At 36.6% G+C, this 19,812-nt stretch overlaps 1 protein-coding gene across 1 annotated transcript in view; it reads right to left on the reverse strand.

Moving 5' to 3' along the window:
- GLMN (glomulin, FKBP associated protein) overlaps window positions 1–19,812 on the reverse strand; it is a 34,899-nt gene that overhangs the window by 9,386 nt on the left and 5,701 nt on the right. Inside the window, exons 4-14 of the mRNA XM_042997877.1 lie at window positions 18,380–18,496; window positions 17,128–17,236; window positions 15,704–15,950; window positions 14,106–14,208; window positions 6,981–7,168; window positions 4,607–4,660; window positions 3,177–3,207; window positions 3,001–3,090; window positions 2,055–2,096; window positions 1,305–1,378; window positions 20–104 (exon numbers count right to left, since the gene is read on the reverse strand). Coding sequence (XP_042853811.1) covers window positions 20–104; window positions 1,305–1,378; window positions 2,055–2,096; window positions 3,001–3,090; window positions 3,177–3,207; window positions 4,607–4,660; window positions 6,981–7,168; window positions 14,106–14,208; window positions 15,704–15,950; window positions 17,128–17,236; window positions 18,380–18,496 — 1,140 coding nt within the window. The remainder of the gene's footprint in view (window positions 1–19; window positions 105–1,304; window positions 1,379–2,054; window positions 2,097–3,000; window positions 3,091–3,176; window positions 3,208–4,606; window positions 4,661–6,980; window positions 7,169–14,105; window positions 14,209–15,703; window positions 15,951–17,127; window positions 17,237–18,379; window positions 18,497–19,812) is intronic.

The raw sequence follows: 19,812 nt of genomic DNA on the forward strand, positions 1-19,812 counted from the left end.
ACCTGAGCTATGCTCTTACCTTTAATGACACATCAATTTGATTTTTGATATTTTGAATAATGAAAGCCTCCACACCTGAATGATTACTTGTATTCAATAAGCACCTTGAAAGCAAAATTACAATACATTTGAATTTATCCTGGACTCTATTATACTTAAACAATGCTGAAAATTTTACAAATTCAAATGGACCATGTGTTATTTCTAAAAATACAAAAATCTGTGAAGACAATTAGCAAGGTGATCAACCAATTGCCAAATTACTTGTTGTGGTTATTGCTCTAACTGGCAAATTCTATTTTCACTGGATCTTTCCAACAAGAAATTTCTATTAAATCAAATATGAATCTTTTGTGAATATAGCTGCAGTGATTTGACATGGCAAAAATGGGCACTAATAACCTAAAATCTCCCAAAATTATTCCCTGTGAAGGTAGACTAGTTGTGTTAGACTAACTTAATTGCAAAAAAAGGAAACAGTATGACTAGCTTAAGAAAGGGGGATTTCTTGGTAGGGACATAGGTAAATCAGAACAGGAAAACTGGTATTAAGACATAAGCATCAAATTAAAATTTCATAAACCTGGTCTAAGTCTTATTGATAGAAGTAAAGATGGGATTAAGAATGCTAGTGTTGGCCAATTCCAAAAGAAGACTTACTAGCATTTTGACATTGCCCAAATCGGTGTTTAACTCATTTTTACTACCAGGCATGTCAACAGACTAAGGTCTGCAGGCCAAATCCAACCTGTTGCCTGTTTTGTTTTATTGGAATATATTCACCTCCACTACAAAGGCAAAGTTGAATAGGTGCAACAGAGACTGAGTGATGCATAAAGCCTGTATTTGCTATTTGGCCCTTTACAGCTGCTCTTTAACTCAGAGAGTTGCTAGAATCTTTTCCTTTTCAAACAGCACTATTAATAATCTCTACTTTTAACTTAAAAGTGAATAGCCTATCCAAGTTATAACTCCAGAGCAATTAATTTCAACAGTGAATAATGGAGATTACTGACGTGTAAAGTTCCATCAGGAGACTTATCAATATCTCTAATCTCTAGTCTATTTTAATTTTAGACTACTTCAATTAGTTGAGCTGAAATACTGTTACTCATATGAGTCCATAATATTTAACTAACCCTTCTCTACCCATAGGGATAAGAGAATTTATTATAATATGGTTTCCAAGTACAGTAGATTACATGTAAAACATATTGAAATACTGTAGCCTGGAATAATTAAATGGTATTAATTTGGTTTTTAATCAACTACAACCATTCTTGACAACCATTCTTGATACATACCTAAATAACGTATATTTGCCTTGTGAATCCAACTTGTTAATATACAGCTGAAGCATAGCTAAACTCTTTTTCCTCTAGAATCAAACAAATAATATTGTTACATAAACTGAATGAAGATTACAGTTGACTTTTCAACACAAGGAATTTGAAATGTGCAGGTCCACTTACAGTGGATTTTTTCTGGCATATAGTTCTGTAAATGTACTTTCCTTATGATTTTTTTCCTATGAATTTTTAAATAACATTTTCTTTTCTCTAGCTTAGTTTATTGCACGCATATAGTATATAATGTAACATACAAACTATATGTTAATCAACTGTTTATGTTATCAGTAAGGCTTCTGGTCACTAGGAGGCATTATGGAGTCAAAAGTTATACCTGGCTTTTTGACTAACGCAGGGGGATGGCGCCACTAATCCCTGCATAGTTCAAGAGTCAGCTGTAAATTATTCAAGAAAATTTCTCATTGTAAAGGGGCACCTGGGTGGCTCAGTCAGCTGAGCATCCAACTCTTGATTTCAGCTCAGGTCATGATCCCCAGGGTTGTGGGACTGAACCCCACATTGAGCTCTGTGCTGAGCTTGGATCCTGTTTAAGATTCTCATTCATTCATATTCCCTCTCTCTCCCCCCCCCCCCCCCGCCCCTCCTCCCTGCTCCAGCACACAGCCCAGCTCGCCCTCTCTCCCTCTCAAAAAAAAAAAAAATCTTCACTCTAACTCATTATTTATTTCCAAAACATTTACATACCAATGTCTCAATGGGGCAAAGCGTCATTACTTTGACTAGGCCCTGGAAATAAAAACAAAACAAACAAAAACCACCATTCAGATGATAATAGATTATATTGACAATAAACAACTATATTATCAATGGATACTAAAATTTCAGAGAAGGGAAGGTAGGAGATTTAAAAATTAAGTAAATTTTTCTCTGAGCCTTTCCGTTCCACTGTTACATCTGAGGAAGCAAAGTACAATCTGTTTTGTAAGTAATGTTGAATGGGGATGTTACAAAGCATAAATTTAGAAGTATAATTTACAATTATGTCTAGGGTGGCAAAAAATGAAACCAGACATGGAAAATATAATCCATTCATTAAAAACAATCATTGTTACTATACTAATATCCATGTTTTCCTATTTAAATAGTAGAAAAACAGGTTTCTTCGTTAACATCTAAAGACCCACCTGGCTATGATAACTAACAGATAGTACTAAGCAAAATAAATCACAGGAGAGAAAAAATGTCTTTCTAGTAATGAGTCAATGCATGCCTTGATGGAGTCCTTAGGACTTGAGTTATGAGAAAAGTAAAGGAGCTTCATTTTTAAGGTCCCTACAGAAACAAAGTGTTTAAGAAGAAAATTACGTTTTTCCACCAGATGCTACACTATCAACTATGGTAGCCACTGGTCACATATAGCTATTTAGGTTTAAATTAAATTAAATAAAATTTAAAATTCGGTTCCTTAACTCTAGCTACATTTCAAGTGTTCAATGTGGCTACTGGCTTTAATACTGTATCATACATAGCTAGAACACTTCCACCATCAGAGCAAGTTTTATTGGACACATGGCACTAGAGTTTTCAAAGGATATGGAGAAGGAAGTAGGAGAGGAGTCTGAAAAGACCTTTACTTAATTTTAGAATAGGAAAGGGGCTATTTCAGGATCAGAATACACATTTAACTGACCTGAGGTACCGTAAGAAAGCTCTTGATTTCTAAGTACTGGTGAAGTAAACTGTTGTCCTCTATTCTCAATAAACCATTCTCCAACAGATCCTATGGAGATACATATATACCAAAGTCAACAGCTGTATTTGTGCAACGACTGTGTGTAAATTACAAGGGGTGCAAACAAATCTTACCACTCCTTTGGAGAAAACAGACTCTTCTGTTCTGGAAGAGAATATTAAAATTTATCAACATGACTTTCTAAACTGTTTTAGAATGATTCTTCATTTTAGGAAAAATAAAGCAAAAATTGAAATTAAAAGACTTTCAAAATATATATCATTAAGGAAAAATTCTATTGAAGAACTTAGTCAAAATTCTTAATCCACGTATGATCGGTCTTTTGACTTGGCTATTGACATCCAAATCCAACCCAAATCCACCCACTCAGGGCTTACTTCCTAGTATAACAAATCAACGAATCTTCAACAGTAAGTGCTAAGAAACCAATTATACATAATATGATATTATGTATTCCAGTTGATTAATCTGTAAAATCTTTTCAATTCTTTTTATACAAAAATAATAATTAAATGCTTTCCATTTGTGATCATATTTTTTTCAAGGTATATAATCTTTGTTAATTAAGTATTTAAGCTCTGTGGCAAAAAATATTATTTAAGGCCCAGGTTTTTATTCTAACCATGCAAGGAGTTAAAAGTGTTGTTTTTGTTTAATGACTAAATAGTCTGGAAATCTTAAGAATACAGAACGTAAGATTTAAATCAATACATATTCTCATTGTATGAATAAAATAGAGACTAAAAAGAATGTAAAACCATTAAGACATACATAATACAGTAAATTTACAGAGTTAAAAACTGCTTGTGCCAGGAGACCCTTGGAAATTCCTGCCTTGTAGGCCGAGGCTTTGGACATTTGCCATGTTACAAATCTTCCTTCACCTGGGAAGAGATGGGATTGATAAACTGTCACTAATGTTCCTATAGGATACTACTGAAAGGTCCTGACTGATCGCAAGAGATAATTTAAACATGTTACAAGGAAAGAACACAAAGCATATAGAGTTTTGCAAAATGCTTAAATATGTCTGAAAAAATTACACATATTTGTTACTCTGTAATTTTTTTCAAAGAGAAAGACCTACGTTCTTAATGCCTCAAGTAGAAGTTGTTGAATACAATCACTGTTAATAATCTGAGATATAAAAAGGTGGGGTCAAGACACCTCCTTCCTTTTAATGCAGTTCACATTGTGTCTATGAAGCAAAAACATGGATGAATTTCTTTTATTAACCACCTCGCTTAGATGGAGAAGGCTGCAGTGGGACAGAGGTGTTTTAACTTACCAACTTTTGAAATAAGGGGAGAAACATCAGAAGCAGATGACTGGAAACTCCCTTAGAAGCTAATATTTTAATATTTAAAAGAGATTTCTGTTGTAAAACCTCTTTGACTCATTTTTGTTTCATATTTACATCACTGTTTTATAAAATAACCAATTAATTAATTAGGGTCTGGCAAAGAGAAGGTAGTCTCCCCCACTTTTAACAAGAGCTACTTTAACACTATTTAATTCTGAGATGCCATCTAAATGATCTTACCTTTGCAAAAAGACTTCAATGTGCCCCATATTAAATTGCAATAGGTACGATGGGCTAAAACAGACAACATATATATGTATGTATATATCACCCACACATTTTTTAGAAATTTTGTATACATCAATACTGTTAAAGGTTAAATTGTGCCCCCCTCAAAAAAGAAATGTTAGAATCCTAACCTCCAGAACTTCAGCATATGACTTTATTTGGAGACAGGGCCTCCTTTTTTCTTTTTAATTGGGATGGGCAAGGGCGACAACAGGAACCCCCTCCCCCCCACCTGTGAGGTCATTCCTGTGAACCCGAATCCAGTAAAATAGGTGTTCTTATAATAAAGGGAAATGTGGACAGAGACATACACAGAGAGAATGCTATATGAACATAAAGCCAGATTGGAGTGACACATCTACAAGCCAAGGAACATCAAGGATTGCCAGCAAACCACCATCACCAAGTGGAGAGGCATGGAACAGATTCTCCCTCACAGCCCTCTGAAGGGACCAATACTGCCCATACCTTGACTTGGATTTCCATCCTACAGAACTATGACAAAATACATTTCTGTTATTTTAAAGCTATCCAGTTTGTGGTGTTTTATTATGACAGCCTTCACAAACTAATATACATACCTAAGTCATTATGATGGTAGTGTGATTAAGAGTATAGGCTCTAGGGACGCCTGGGTGGCTCAGTCGGTTAAGCATCCGACTCTTGATTTTGGCTCAAGTCAGTCATGATTGCATAGTGGTGAGATCAAGCTCCACATCAGCTCTGTGATGGGGATGGAGCCTGCTTAAGATTCTCTCTCCCTTTCCCTCTGCCCCTCTCCTGGGGCTTTCTTTCTCTCTCTCTCTCAAGTAAGTATAGGTTCTGGGGGAAGACAAAACTGTTTGAATCCACCTATTCCACTAATTAGTTGTATGATATTAAGTGGTATCTTAACTTGTCTAAGCCTGTTATTTTCATTTGTAAAATGAGAATACTCTATTTCATAGTATTATAAAGATTCAATAATGCATATAAAGCTATTGGCATGTTTAATACATGATGAACATGCAAGTGGTAGCCATTATTGCAGTATTTACACAGAAATATATCCCCAGGTACATTCATAAGTAAATATATAAATGTACACAAAGAAATACAACTATCATCTGCAAGACAAATACATAATCATTATTATGGATATTAAAGTCCAAGAGGTGTTATGTTATAAAATTATGTATCTTAAAAATAATTTGATAAACTTTATGGGAAAAGAAGGGCAAGGTCAAGATAATTACAACAGGAAGATGTGACTGAAATTGGGTGATTAGTGAAGGCTTTCCTCATAAAGCGACATTTAAGGTTAAAGATGTTTGTTCTAAGCATATACAAAGGCCCTATAGCAGAAAGGTTTGTGACACATTTGAATAAAAAAACAAAAAAAGGTCTATGTTATTGGAGCATAGTAAACAAGAGAAAAAGTGGTAGAAGGTGAATCAGGGCAATCAAGCAGAGATCAGATAATGTATAAGCTTGTCTTATGTAAAGACTTTTAGACTTTAGAACAATAAAAAGCCAGTGAAGGGTTTACATTAAGGGACTACTCTTAAAGCTTCACTTTCTGTGTTGAAAATGAGTTGGATTAAAAGGGATTGAGGTTGGATATATAAATAACCACTCAGGACTACAAGAGTAATCCAGTTAAAAGATGATGGCATTTTAGATACCCACCCTTCCACCATGGGTAAATGAGCAGTTCCCTCTCTTACAGTACAGGGCGATCCCCAAAGCTTCAAAACCAAGCCCAGTTTCACTCTCTTAAAAAAATTTTTATTTAAGTAATCTGTACACCCAACATGGAGCTCTTGAACTCACAACCCCAAGATCAAGAGTCAGATGCTCTTCCAATTGAGCCAGCCAGGCACTCCCAGTTTCACACTTTGACTCTTGTCCCCACCATTATGTCTATTTCAATTCTCACCCCCCGCCACCACCTTTCACTATTGGGAGTACTATTGGCTTAAACAGATTATAGACTATATAATAATAGAAATAGTTCTTGTTTAGGGGCACCTTGGTGGCTCAGTTGGCTAAGTGTCTGACTCCTGATTTCAGCTCAGGTCATGCATGATCTTACTGTTCATGGAATCAAGCCCCACAACAGGCTCTGTGCTGACAGTGTGGAGCCTGTTTGGGATTTTCACTCTCCCCCCACATCCATCTCTGCCCCTCCGCCACTCACACTTTCTCAGAATAAATATTTAAAAAAATAGCTTTTGTTTATACTTCATTTAAAGTATTAGTATAATAATAAGTATGCTGGAAATTAGATATATGAGTTCGATACTCCTTTTACAATTACACGAATAAATCAAACACTAACTCCTACCTTAAGACCATTGGAAGCTGATCGATACTGATGCCCTGTACAAATACTAGATAGGCCAGAGAAGCCATAGAGTCTGCTAACTGTTTGTCTTCTTCTTCCTCAAATTCAAGATAATCCCATGTCTTCTTTTTCCTTCCATGATTAAAAATCATTTTGGGGAAAGGATGTCCAATTGCTGATAAGAAACCCTGTTGAAATGGATAAAAAAAAGTAAGCTACAGCAGACAGACTCTAGTATGCTCTTCTCACCCTCCCGTGCCATATTCACATCCTGTATAATCCTCACCCCTTGAGTGTGAGTGAGACGTGTTGGACTTGCTTCAACCTAACAGAATATGGCAAGATACCACCCCATGATTAGATTTTGTTATGACAAGAAGTGAAAGGATTTTTTGCAGATGTACCTAAGGTTCCAAATCAGTTGATTCGGGGTTATTAGAAAGGTGACTATCTCTGGTGGGCCTGAATTAATCAGGTAGAAGTCTTTAAAAAAGGGTCCAGTCCAGTCTGGGGCACCTGGGTGGCTCAGTTGGTTAAGTGTCTGACTCTTGGTTTCAGCTCAGGTCATGGTCTCCCAGCTTCATGGGTTCGAGCCCCACATCAGGCTCTGCACTGGCAATGAGGAGACTGCTTGGGGATTCTCTTTCTCCTCTCTCTCTGTGCCCACCCCCCCAACTTGTACTGTCTGTCTCTCTCAAAATAAATAAACTTTATTTAAAAAAAATAAAAAAATAAAAAAGGGTCCAGTCCCTCCTTGAGAGTCAGAAACTCACCGCTGAAGGCATTAAAGAACTAAGCTTCCATGTTATGAGAGGGTCTATGGAGAGGGCTGTCTGTAGGAACAACCTCTAGGAACTGAAAGTGGTTCCTGACCAAATAGCCAACAGGAAAATGGGGACCTCAATCTATAGCTTCAAGGAGATAAATTTGCCAACAACCTAAGGGAAATGAGTGGGAAGATGAGAAAGTTCTGGAGACAGATGGTGGTAATGGTTGCATGACAACGTGAATGTATTTAATGCCACTGAAATGCACTCTTAAAAATGATTTTTAAAATAGTAAATTTTATGTTATGTATATTTTATCACAATTTTTTTTAAAGTGCCTAAGGTATTTGAAAGCAATCTAAAAAATGTGAGACATACAAATACCATGAAATGATAGTAAACTAACTACTTAGAAGAAGATTACTCTAGGAACAGTGCTCCAGTGACCACTTTGAGGCTTTGGAAACTGGTGATATCTCATATCACAAGGGTTCTTGTGTCATAAGAGAAAGAGGACCATGAGTGGACAGGACTACAGTTTTACCTTTTTTTTTAAGGAGGTAAGAATAGAGAAAAAAAAGACACTCAGGAAACATAAAGCCACTCCTATGCCTCTTATATTATTCCTAACTACAGTATACTAGAAAGCATCTGACCTTCAGAATCCAATGGAATTACCACCTATTAGCTATCAGATACTGGACAAGTTACGTAACTTCTCTAAAGGCTCAGTTTCTTTACCTAGAAAATGATATAATTCCTGTGTCAAATATCTATTGAGAACATCTACAAAAAAAATATGAGGAGAGCCTGAGTGGCTCAGTCAGTTAAGCATCCGACTCTCAATTTCAGCTCAGGTCATGATCTCTTGGTTCGTGAGGTCAAGCCCTGTGCTGGGCTCCGCACTGGGCTCCATGCTGGGCATGGAGCCTGCTTGGGATTCTCTCTCCCTCCTTCTCCCTCTGCCCCTCCCCTGCATAAGCTCGCACGCTCTCCCTTTCAAAAAGTATAAAAAAGTCATAACATACTATATAAGTCAAAAGGGAATGTCAAGAACAGCTAAATCAGAATACTGACTTTCCACATATTCACTCATTTATTTAATAAATATTTGAGTATCAGGCACCGGGCCTGACATTGTAGGGAATAATAAAGTCAAATAAGACTTTTCCAGCCTTCAAGGAAGTAAAATCTGCTGATCCCAGATGGCTCCATTAGTCATTTCAGAACACAAAAAAGAACCAGGGGAAATCATCCACAGTCACAAGAGACTGCTATTCAGCTACCAGATGCTAAATATATATACTGTTGTACTGATTTTCAAAGCCATGCAGTCTTGTTATAGCTGTAAGAAAAAAAGTTTACTGTACTTGGATTCCAAATGTCCTCTTAACCATGAAGCTCCATTTCTTCATTCAGCCAATATTAGATGTACTTTTTCCCAGAGTAAGATTAGCCTTTTAAAAACCCATTATACATAACCAGATTCTACAGTGCTACTTTGGGATTATCTGGGGTCCACCTGTGTCCAAATTAGGGCCTTCACAATCTACCCACACACCAGCAGTCTTGCTCAGACCCAGGATGTACCTGCCACTCTACAATTTCTCATGGCAGACTTGGCCCTTTTTTTAAAGCATGTTTCTATGCTGAAACCCTTGGGACATTCAAGCAGTTCTCTATCAAAAAACTTCTGCCAGGGCACCTGGGTGGCTCAGTCAGTTAAGTGTCTCTTCATTTCAGCTCAGGTCATGATCTCATGGTTCCTGGGTTTGAGACCTGCATCAGGCACTGTGCTGACAGCGCAGAGCCTGCTTGGGATTCTCTCTCCCTCTTTCTCTCTCTGCACCTCCCCAGCTCATGCTCTCTCTCCCCCAAAATAAATAAAATTAAAAAAAAAAAAAAAGGCAAAACTTCTGCCAATGGTGGGACAGCTCAAGCTATCAATCTCAAGTGTTCCCACTTATCTGGACTTCTCCAGCATAGAAATGAAGGCACCTCCTTACTTTATCTCCTACCCTGATTTTACCTCTGCTTGATTGCTTTGTGCTTCCTCACTTCTATAAGATCTTAAACTTTCTTCCCTATACCCTCAACCTTTTCATAGAATACTTGCTCTATCTTACTGCTCTAATTAAACCTGACTGATTTCTGGTGGAGGCTGCTCATCCTCTCACACCTCTTACATAGCACAGCCAGGGAGGCAAGAGTGGGGAAGGGTGGTATAGGTAGAGGCTGGGTATTACCTTGGTTCTTCCTGTACTCTCAAGCAAAAGCACATTTTCCTTTGAGGTAGATACTGACCTTTTATTGTTCTTATCTCTGCCATATGCTGACTTCCTGGTCATTTCCCCACATTCACTGAAGACTTTGGTACCTGCTCACAATCTTCTCTATCCAACTGCTACGATGTGGGAAAGTTCAGTGTTCACATAGGTAACTCCTCTAACAGTCCAGCCTCATGGTTCTTGATTTCTAAATTCCAGTGACCCTAACTTCTAATTCATTTCAGCACGTAATCCCATCCTGAACCTCTGTCAGCATTTGGAGCTATTCCATATTAGATACTAAACTCCAGCATTTCACTTTCTGACCATAACTTCTTATCCTGTCTCTCCTACCAACCTGCTTTTGTACCTCTGACCTTTCTAGTTCTGTGATCCCTTCATCTAACCTACCTATCTGTCCCCTCCTAACTTCCCTTCTTTCCCTGTCCAACCAAGACATTTCTGGTCATTTGAACTACTTACACCCTGTATTTCCTTTAGCTCCATCTACCCAATAAAATGCCAGCTTTGGAAAAAAAACTACCATCCACCTTCTCTACTTCCACACCCAGTCAATTGACTACTGTTGAAGAAAAAAATCATACACAAATACAGACTGTTACCACTATAGTTGTGGTCTTCAATCACAGCTGAGTGCTCAGACTAGTAACTAATGCTTTCATAGTCTTCTACCATCTCTTTTCTTTTCCCTTCAGTATTCCAAACCTTTACCAGTTCCTTGAAGCCCCCATTTCTACCTCCTCATTCTTAAGAGATCTCCTTCACCTAGAAATCTGAGGCCAGTGGGTTTGATTCCTTTCAATTGTAATATTCCATTCCTGCTATAAATTTCACTGCATACATACCCATTCTTACCTCCTCCAGGTGTCCTTGCTCCTGTGGCCAGCTGTGTGCTCTCGAGCCACATTATTTCATTTATCCCATTATACTTCTCTTTTCCCCCTCTAATGGTTCCTATCCCTTCGAGTCTATAAATACACATGCTCAAGCCTCCCTATCTCCCCTATTACCTTCCTACCCCAAGTTCATGTCTTCCAGCTACTGCTTCTTCTTTCTTATCCTTCCTCTTTTGAAGAACACCTTATACTAGCTCCCCCCTATTTCTCATTTTTCATGCACCCCTTTATCCACTCTACTGTTTTTTGTCTCCAACACTCCACTTAAACTGTTCTTGCTAAAATTATCAATGCCATCTTCCTAAATCCAATGGATGCCCTTCAGCTGTTACTTTACAGGCTCTCTCTGCTGCATTTAACACTACCAATCACTTCTTTCTTCCTGAAACTCTACTACCCCAGTTTCTGTGATACTTGTACAACCTCTGTGACCCTTCTTCCTTGGTCTCTTTGGTGGACTTATCTTAAGTGTTGGTACTCTGTAGGGTTCAGTCCTAAACCCTTTTCTTTTCTCACAATGACCTACCTCTTTAGGTGATCTCATCAAAGTTTGATCATTATTCAAAATTTATTCCTTAAAAACCTGCTCTCTGGGAACTGGCTATATATTAAGAAATTTACTGCTAATCTTGCTAGATGTCATAATGGATTGTGGTTGTGTTTTTATAAGTCCTCAGTAGTTAAAGAAGCATAGTTAAAAGACTTATGGAAGAAATGATAGATCTACGACTTGCTATAAAATACCATAGTAGGGAAAACAAAGGAGGGTAGATAAAACAAGATTGGCAAAATGTCAAAAATTGTTAAAGCTGGGTAATGGGTATACCAGGGGTACATTATATTGTTCTTTCCACTTTTCTGAATGTTTTTAAATTACCTTAATAAAAAAAATTTTTTTAAGCACAAAACACCTTGTTCTTTGTTCTGTATTCTCTATCTCAGCTACTGGCACTTTCATCTGCCCAGTTCCCCAAGCACAAAACTTATGAATCAACGTTTTAACCATTTTTCTAAATCCAATTAATGACCAAATTTTGTCAATTTTACCTACTATGAAGTTTTTTTATTTTGCCCTCTCCCCTTCATCTCTACCATTTCTATAATCAGGATCCCACTATTTCTCACCTAATTCCCAAAACACACCTAAGGATCTCCCTATTTTCAATCTTATTTCTGTTAAATTCAACCTCCACTGAAGTGATGAATCCAAAACAAATACATCACTCCCAGGCTTAAAATCCTATAACAGCCACCAACTTTCATAGCTATTTTCTCAAAATAGGGTACATATATCATATATGGTAATTTTTATACAATATCCACTGGATTATACTGTACTCTAATATTGCCAACAGTGAAGAGGCCCTGTTATGGTCGGCTATGTACTCCTTGGAAAACTCCTCCCTTTCTCTCCTTCTATGTCACTCTTAGCCTCTTCCCTACTATCTTGACCATCAGCATTAATTCCATTAACTACATAACCCTATTCATATCATCTCTCCTCAGAATCTAGTTCCCCTACATTTCTGACATCTCCTCTTCGAAACCCTTCTCCTACCTCTTCTCAGATTTCAGATACCCTTCAGGTATGGCCTGTGGAACTTACAGTTATCAGCAAAATTCATTCTTCTTGAAATGGTCTCTTACCTCTTTTGCTCTAAAGGTAACCTGACTCCTCTGACAACAACTACTTTGTCTGAAAACCTCTCACAGGTTGTTATTTTTTCACCCATATCCACTATATCAAGCCTGGAAGTAAAATACCTGTTCTCCTTGCTATTTCTAGGCCATTCTCCCCCTTCCTCTCTAAAACCCCTCTCTTCAACCCCTTTGAAACTTATTTCATATGACTGTATTAGATCTACCCCCAAGGTCACACCATTAATTGGGTTTCTGACATTATTCTTAATCATAATTCTGTGTAACTTAAATGTACAACCAAAGATCTTCTAATATCCTGGAATCTCAGGTACTTCACTTTGGTCCAATGATTTCAGCCTCTACTTCTCCTAAGAACACTCACTCCATGGTCATACCCCAGACATTATTAATAACTAACTTTTCCACAGTGTAACTGCAAGCATCCTGTTCTTTAACCTCCAATCTTTTCAGGTCATTCCCTTTAGTAACCTAGCTCTGACAACTTGTCAGTCACACCAGGACCTACAATCCAGTGATCCCATCATCTATTCACTGTCTCTCACATTTAGTATATCCTAACTTCCCTCTTTACTCAGCTTAAATTCTACTGTGCGTCACAGTCACTTCCCTGCATACATGCTCAATGCCATTTCCTCTCTCTTGCTTTGTAGAACTCCCACAGTTCTCAAAGCCTGACCTATTTAAATCCACTTTCTTCCTATGTTGCACCTACCATCATACAGCTGAACATAGCTGAAGAAAACCCACAACCACAGTGGCTGCTCTAACCTGAAATTCATGACTATCAATCTCAAGTACATATTTTTCCATATTTCACATTAGTTCCCTAATAAAGAATCTCAGCACACTTAAAAATACTGGATACATTAAGCCAAATTACTTTTCAAATGAAATTTACTTATTTCTGGAGGTATTTTGAAAATATTTATCATGACCCTTAAAACTGAGGATATCCTTTGGCACAGAAATTCTACTTCTAGGAATTGACTTTAAGAAAACAACTAAAGAAATATATAAAGATTTGGTTAAAAGGATACTTACCACAGACTTAACAGTTAACAAAAGAAAACTGGAATTGTTCTATAATAATGAAAAACTGGAGAAAACCTAAGTGTTGAGCTAGATGGCCCAGGTCAAAGATATTATGCAAGGTCCATACCATGGAATACTATGGACAATGGAAAGACAATGGAAAAATATTCATAATATGCTAAGAGAAATAAAGTACATTCCAAAAGGGTATGTAGATAGACTCTTCTAAAAAATTATTTACACATATGTATAAATTTACTTATAAATATAAAAGCAAAGTCTAGAAGGTGTTAATTTCATTACCTAAATAATATTATTGATGTTTATCTTCCATCTTTTTATCTGTGTTCTACAAAAAATACATATTGCCTAATTAATAACGTATCAACTTACATGACCACATGCAGTACATGAGAATATAGCAGGACAACATTTTAAATTATAGCAGATTTTATGGCAGATTAAATTAGCTGTACTTACTATTATTTCAGATGCAAAACATCTTAAAGGATCATTTCCAGCTTCTTTAGATTGCTCAAAGAATTGTGCTGTCAGCAAAGGGCATTTCAAGCTTTTGAAACAACTAAGGTGTAAGAAATGGGTTACTGTGAACACAGCATTTCCTAAGTATAAAATACCTAATTTTATAAACATATCCAAGTTAATTTTACATGAAAAATAACATAAGCACCAATAACTCAATGGCTTATAAAGCTGGTGATGTAACATCTTTCTTACCAGTATTGGGGAAAGCATGAGAACTCCTTGCTAGACTCAATGTGGTAAGACTGACTTCCATGTCTGGACTGTATCAATGATTACTGAATGTTTGTTTGAGGATCAGTGCTATTCTCCATGACGTAGATTTCATCAGGTCAAAGAAAAATTGGGACAATGTAATTTTTTTCATAAAGCTGTATTTGTTTTACTTACAAAACCAAATTTTATTCTATGATTAAGCCCCTCCTACTTCTTTAGTTTAAATATCTTTAGTTTCATGAGATAATGCATTTTATAAATGGTAAAAAAAAATTTTTTAATGTCCTAACCTGAAAAAATAGAAAGCTAACAGTTTTAGTCTACAAAATTTAAAAGATAAAATTATTGGTCCATGTAATTAAATAGTCCAACACTGTCCAACAGAAATACAATACAAGCTCCATATATGATTTAAAATCTTCCAGTAGTCACATTAAAAAAAAAACAGGGGGTGGGGGGGCAGCGTCTGGGTGGCTCAGTTGGTGAAGCGTCCGACTTCGGCTCAGGTCATGATCTCATGGTTTATGAGTTCGAGCCCCACATCGGGCTCTGTGCTGACAGCTAGACCCTGGAGACTGCTTCAGGTTATGTATCTCCCTCTCTCTCTCTGCCCCTGCCCCACTTGTGCTCTGTCTCTCTGTCTCTATTAAAAATAAATAAAATGTAAAAAAAAAAACAAGGGAAATTTTAATTTATCTTATTAACTCAATGTATCTGAAATACTACTATGTGAATATGTTAATATAAAAATTATTGAGGTATTTTGGCATTTTTTTATAATAAGTCTTCAAAATCCAGGGAGCATTTTATACTTAGAGCACATCTTAATTTGGAATAGCCATATGTCAAGTGCTTGATAGCCATACTGAACAGTGCATGTTTAGTCTATAGTGCCCCCCAGATTGAATGCTATTGGGTACTCTTCCCGTTTTTGTGGTCAAGTTGGATGTTTAACTGTCTGGTGCTGCTTCTGTTGCTTTCAAAGGGAGAGCAAAAACATAATTCCCCCACAGAAAGACCAGATTCTTTAGCTACACCTATTTCCCCCGCTTTTATTATTCACTTGCTATGATGAGTAAAGCCAAGTCAAAGAAGAATATCAAGTAAATTAAACAAATGGATTTGGGTTTTTAATTTTTAAAAATGTAGAACATGGCATTTAATGAGGCATGGACCACTGAACCCCATAATCTTCTAAAATTCAAAATCTGAAATTAGACATCTACATCCAAGGCAAAAAAATAAAACAAAGAAACATAAATTAACTGAGCTATAATTACTTAATTCCATTGTGAAATGTTACCAAAAATTATACTTACAATTTCAGTAATTCATCCTTTAACTTTTCATTTTCACTTTCCACTGAGTTTTCTTTGTCATTAATGACTTCTTCCACAAAAGGCTTAGTGAATTCTATTAAGGCCTTGCAACACTGACAAAGGCCATAGTCATCTGTTTGTATTTGTTCTTTTGAATATGGAACAGGAAGGAGAGATAGCTGACTCCAAAGAGTGGACAGCGCTAATCCAACTGAATATGCCTTGTTGTTACGAAGTTTCTGAATCACTAAAACAGAGACCAAGTTGTGACTTGAGGTAGCTCCATTAAGTATGCTAAACATGGGACAAGTCCAGTAAACACAGAATTATAACACACTTTTTAAAAAAAAATATTGTAACGATGATCACTGGGTTCTTCTCCTGAAACCAATACTACACTGTATGTTAACCAACTTGAATTTAAATAAATTTAAATAATAAAACAAATATATTGTAACAACTCTGAAATCAGGATAACATAGCTTAATTGGTAGTTATTTTTTTCCTTCTTAGCGGTGTATGAAATATTGGAGCATCTTACCATCATGGCACCTTACAATAGATGCCATGTTTAAGTATGTTTCTAAGAGTTTACATGGTTAAGGCAGAAACACTTCGTTCCACATTTTTTGGTCATTCTAAGTATCAAATAAGAGAAAGAAATACAAAGAAATATATTTACAAAATATAAAGCACTGTAAAAATGACAGGTAGTATTATTAGATTTTCCTTTCTAGGAGATTTTGAGTATTTCAAGTGGTACACAGCTGCTTTATTCTCATTTAAAATGGATTTACTCTAACTTCTGACTCTGGGTCCTTCTATCAGATTCTGAGCTATATGTAAGTCATAAAATGAAGAAGTGGTCTCAGCTCATGGATACTGTCTGCTCTGGATGCTAAGGTCCATTGCTTAACAATAATGTTACTGCACTCAACCATAAAGACTTTTCTTCACTTGTTTCATTCACCAGCACCTTTGCTATTCCCAGCCTCAACTTCCCAAGACAGAGGATGAGCAATGCCCCGCGTGATACGGTTTTTAACCAAGATACACAACCTATCACAATGCTAACAGAATGAGTACTGCAGACATCATAGAGGCAATCCTTTAAATATGTTTACAGGGAAATTTCTAGATACAAGTTGCAGATAGGAAGATTAGGCAAAAAGCTACAGATTACAACACAGTCCCTGAAAATAGCATGACATTCAACAAAATCTATTCTGGGTACTGTCTGTGCCGGTATTGTCATCTTTCTATAGGCAGCAGGATTCAAACGGGCACTGCTATTGCTAGTTTAAGCAGAGTACTCAATAATGAGTCATAAATTTTACTTTGATATAGTACTGACATTTTACAGTAGTATCAAGAACTTAACACAGATAAAACAAGAAACTCTTAGATATCAAAATACTCATTACCTGTTTGTAATGGCTGAAGTAAAAGAAGAATTATCTGAGATATCTGTTTTCCAGAGGGCTCTTCAATCAGTTCAAGCAAACCCAACAATAATTCCTTTGGATTACATAACTATAAAAATATTCACAATTGAACCTGTTTAATACAAGTTGTATTTAAAGCCACATGATTACTAGTTTTAAAAGGCAGCATATACTGAGAAAATACCATTATTTTTGCTTAACAGTACAACACCTCATATAACTTAAAAAAATACACGAGCAAAACATAGAATCTGACTGTCAAATCACTATAAAACTAAAAAGAAGCAAGAATGAGTCTCTTAATAGACAACTACCTTTTGGAGACTTAAATTCCTCGCTAAAGGAGAAGTCAGAAAAACAGGGAGAAGGAAGAACTTGATTACCAGACTTCAGTTTCTTTTGAGCTTTGCCCGTCTACTCTGAAGGATGCTATAGTAGTTTCTCAGGCTTCCAGCAAGTGGGGCCTTTCTATCTCACCCTGCCAGGGTATTTCTGAGTGCAGTCTTTTTTGTCCTTCCTGAACAGATGAAACTGTGCATTGTCTTCTGACTAGCCATAATCACCTCACTTGCCTTTTTTTTTTTTAAAGTCCTCATTGTTAATAACTACTATCTAGATGGGGTTTCCTCTTTCCAAGTACTGTATATATTTTTATTTGCAGTGATCTCTAAGTAGACTCTTACAACGTCCTTTTCCTTAGAATTTATCTTTCTTTACCATCATTTTTTACTTTTAACTCTAATAACCTTTCCCCAAGGGTCTCTAAGGTTGTTGGTCACAACTAATCTGCATCCTATTACCATGTCCACCGTTATCACTTGCATTCTAGGTTTTTTATATCCTTTTAGAGAACATACCACAGAGAAAAGAGCATTGGCATTTGCTAGTTGCAATGTTGCTAAAAGAACAGTGTAGCCTTGAATTGCCTCTCTAAACCTTGAATTCCATATCTATACAATAAGCTACTTATTAAAAATAGAATTTTTAGGTATCTTCTTCGAGATTCTGAATCAGTGGGTCTGAGATGAGGTTAGATAATTCTACCCAGAAATTTGGAAAAACGGAAATGGATTTGCTCATCCAATCAATAAGACTGGGCCTTTTCTCCAAAGAGTCCCCTCCTATATTTTCATTAAAAGCTTTGTCACCCCAAATAAGCATTAAACATTAAAGGGAATTACAAAATACTGCTGGCTATTGTGACAAAGAGAACCTAATTTTGTTAACTTACCTTTACCAATAAATCAAGCATCAGAAAATAATGTTTTCTTTTCTCATCTTCCTTATTCCACAAAAGACATCGAACAACAGGACCAACAAGATTCCAGCCCATATTATTGATGATGACCTGTAAAAACATTTTCAGAGTAAAGCAAATACTGCCATCTATAGGACTCTTACACTGAGCTTTCTGATCTTGAAGGAGCTGAGAATTCCCTCTGAAGAGCTAAGATGAGACAAATGAAGTCTACAGTATTTCACCAGGGACTTCTTAGGGTTCGCTGCTAGCAAATACAACATTTTAAAATAGTTTTTTTTAATACTTTCACTGAGGAAATGTGAATGGGCATTTACTTTAAATCAGGCAAGTTCATGATTGAAATAGGTCTTCTATTTCTAACAAGAGAGTTAATTTATTTAATATAAGCAAATACTTAATTTTCACGGAGAATTTTGCTCTCCTAATTCATAAAGAAATCCACCCAATGCTCATGAACCTTTTAAATAAAGTTCCTTGGAAAATATGCAAACATGTTATAATTATGTAACTTATGTAAAAGAAGGGGATGCCACCTCAGTTAATTTTTCTCCTACATAAAAGTTGCTTCTATTTTCTTTCTTTCTTTTTTAAATTTTTTAATGTTCATTTGTGAGAAAGAGAGAGAGAGAGAGACAGAGTGTGAGCGGGGGAGGGGCAGAGAGAGAGCGAGACACAGAATCTGAAGCAGGCTCCAGGCTCTGAGCTGTCAGCACAGAGCCTGACATGGGGCTCGAACTCACGAACCGTGAGATCATGACCTGAGCCAAAGTCAGACACTTAACCGACTGAGCCACCCAGGCGCCCCAAAAGTTGCTTCTTTTCAAAGCAACTTGCTTTGAAAGCAAGTTGCTTTTTGTTTTCAAGATATTCCAGAGTGCTTATCATATAAATAAATGTTTATCTTTTTAATTAGTGATTCACATTCACTATCACAACTACTATTTTCAGAACTATCAACAATGTACTCCACTTCTCTGGCTTGATTTTACTTCAACTCATCAGTATTTTATCAAGAATATACTACTATATGTCAAGTCCCTAAAATATTCTGGTGCTAGAAATAAAACAAGAACGTATTAGATAAGATCTCTACCATCACAGAATTACATTCTAGGTTCACTCAAAAATAAAACAAACCCACACATTTGGGAGGAAGACAATTAAGTACAATACCTCCTCCATGACCCCACTCTCTTAAGATAAAGGTAGAGGATAAGGTATAGCAAGAGAAGAGTCCTTTCCATCTAGGGAAGGCCTCTTCCCAGAAGAGGCAATGGCTAAGTTAAGGCTTATTAGGTAAGTCTGTCAGGCATAGGTAGCTGGGGAACACATTCAAGGCTCTGAAACAGCAATGTGTAAAGGTACCTAAGACTTAACATGTCCTAGAGAACTAGCAACAGAAT

The sequence above is a fragment of the Panthera tigris genome, chromosome C1, assembly GCF_018350195.1.
Source record: "Panthera tigris isolate Pti1 chromosome C1, P.tigris_Pti1_mat1.1, whole genome shotgun sequence".
In the NCBI taxonomy this organism is placed as follows: domain Eukaryota; kingdom Metazoa; phylum Chordata; class Mammalia; order Carnivora; family Felidae; genus Panthera; species Panthera tigris.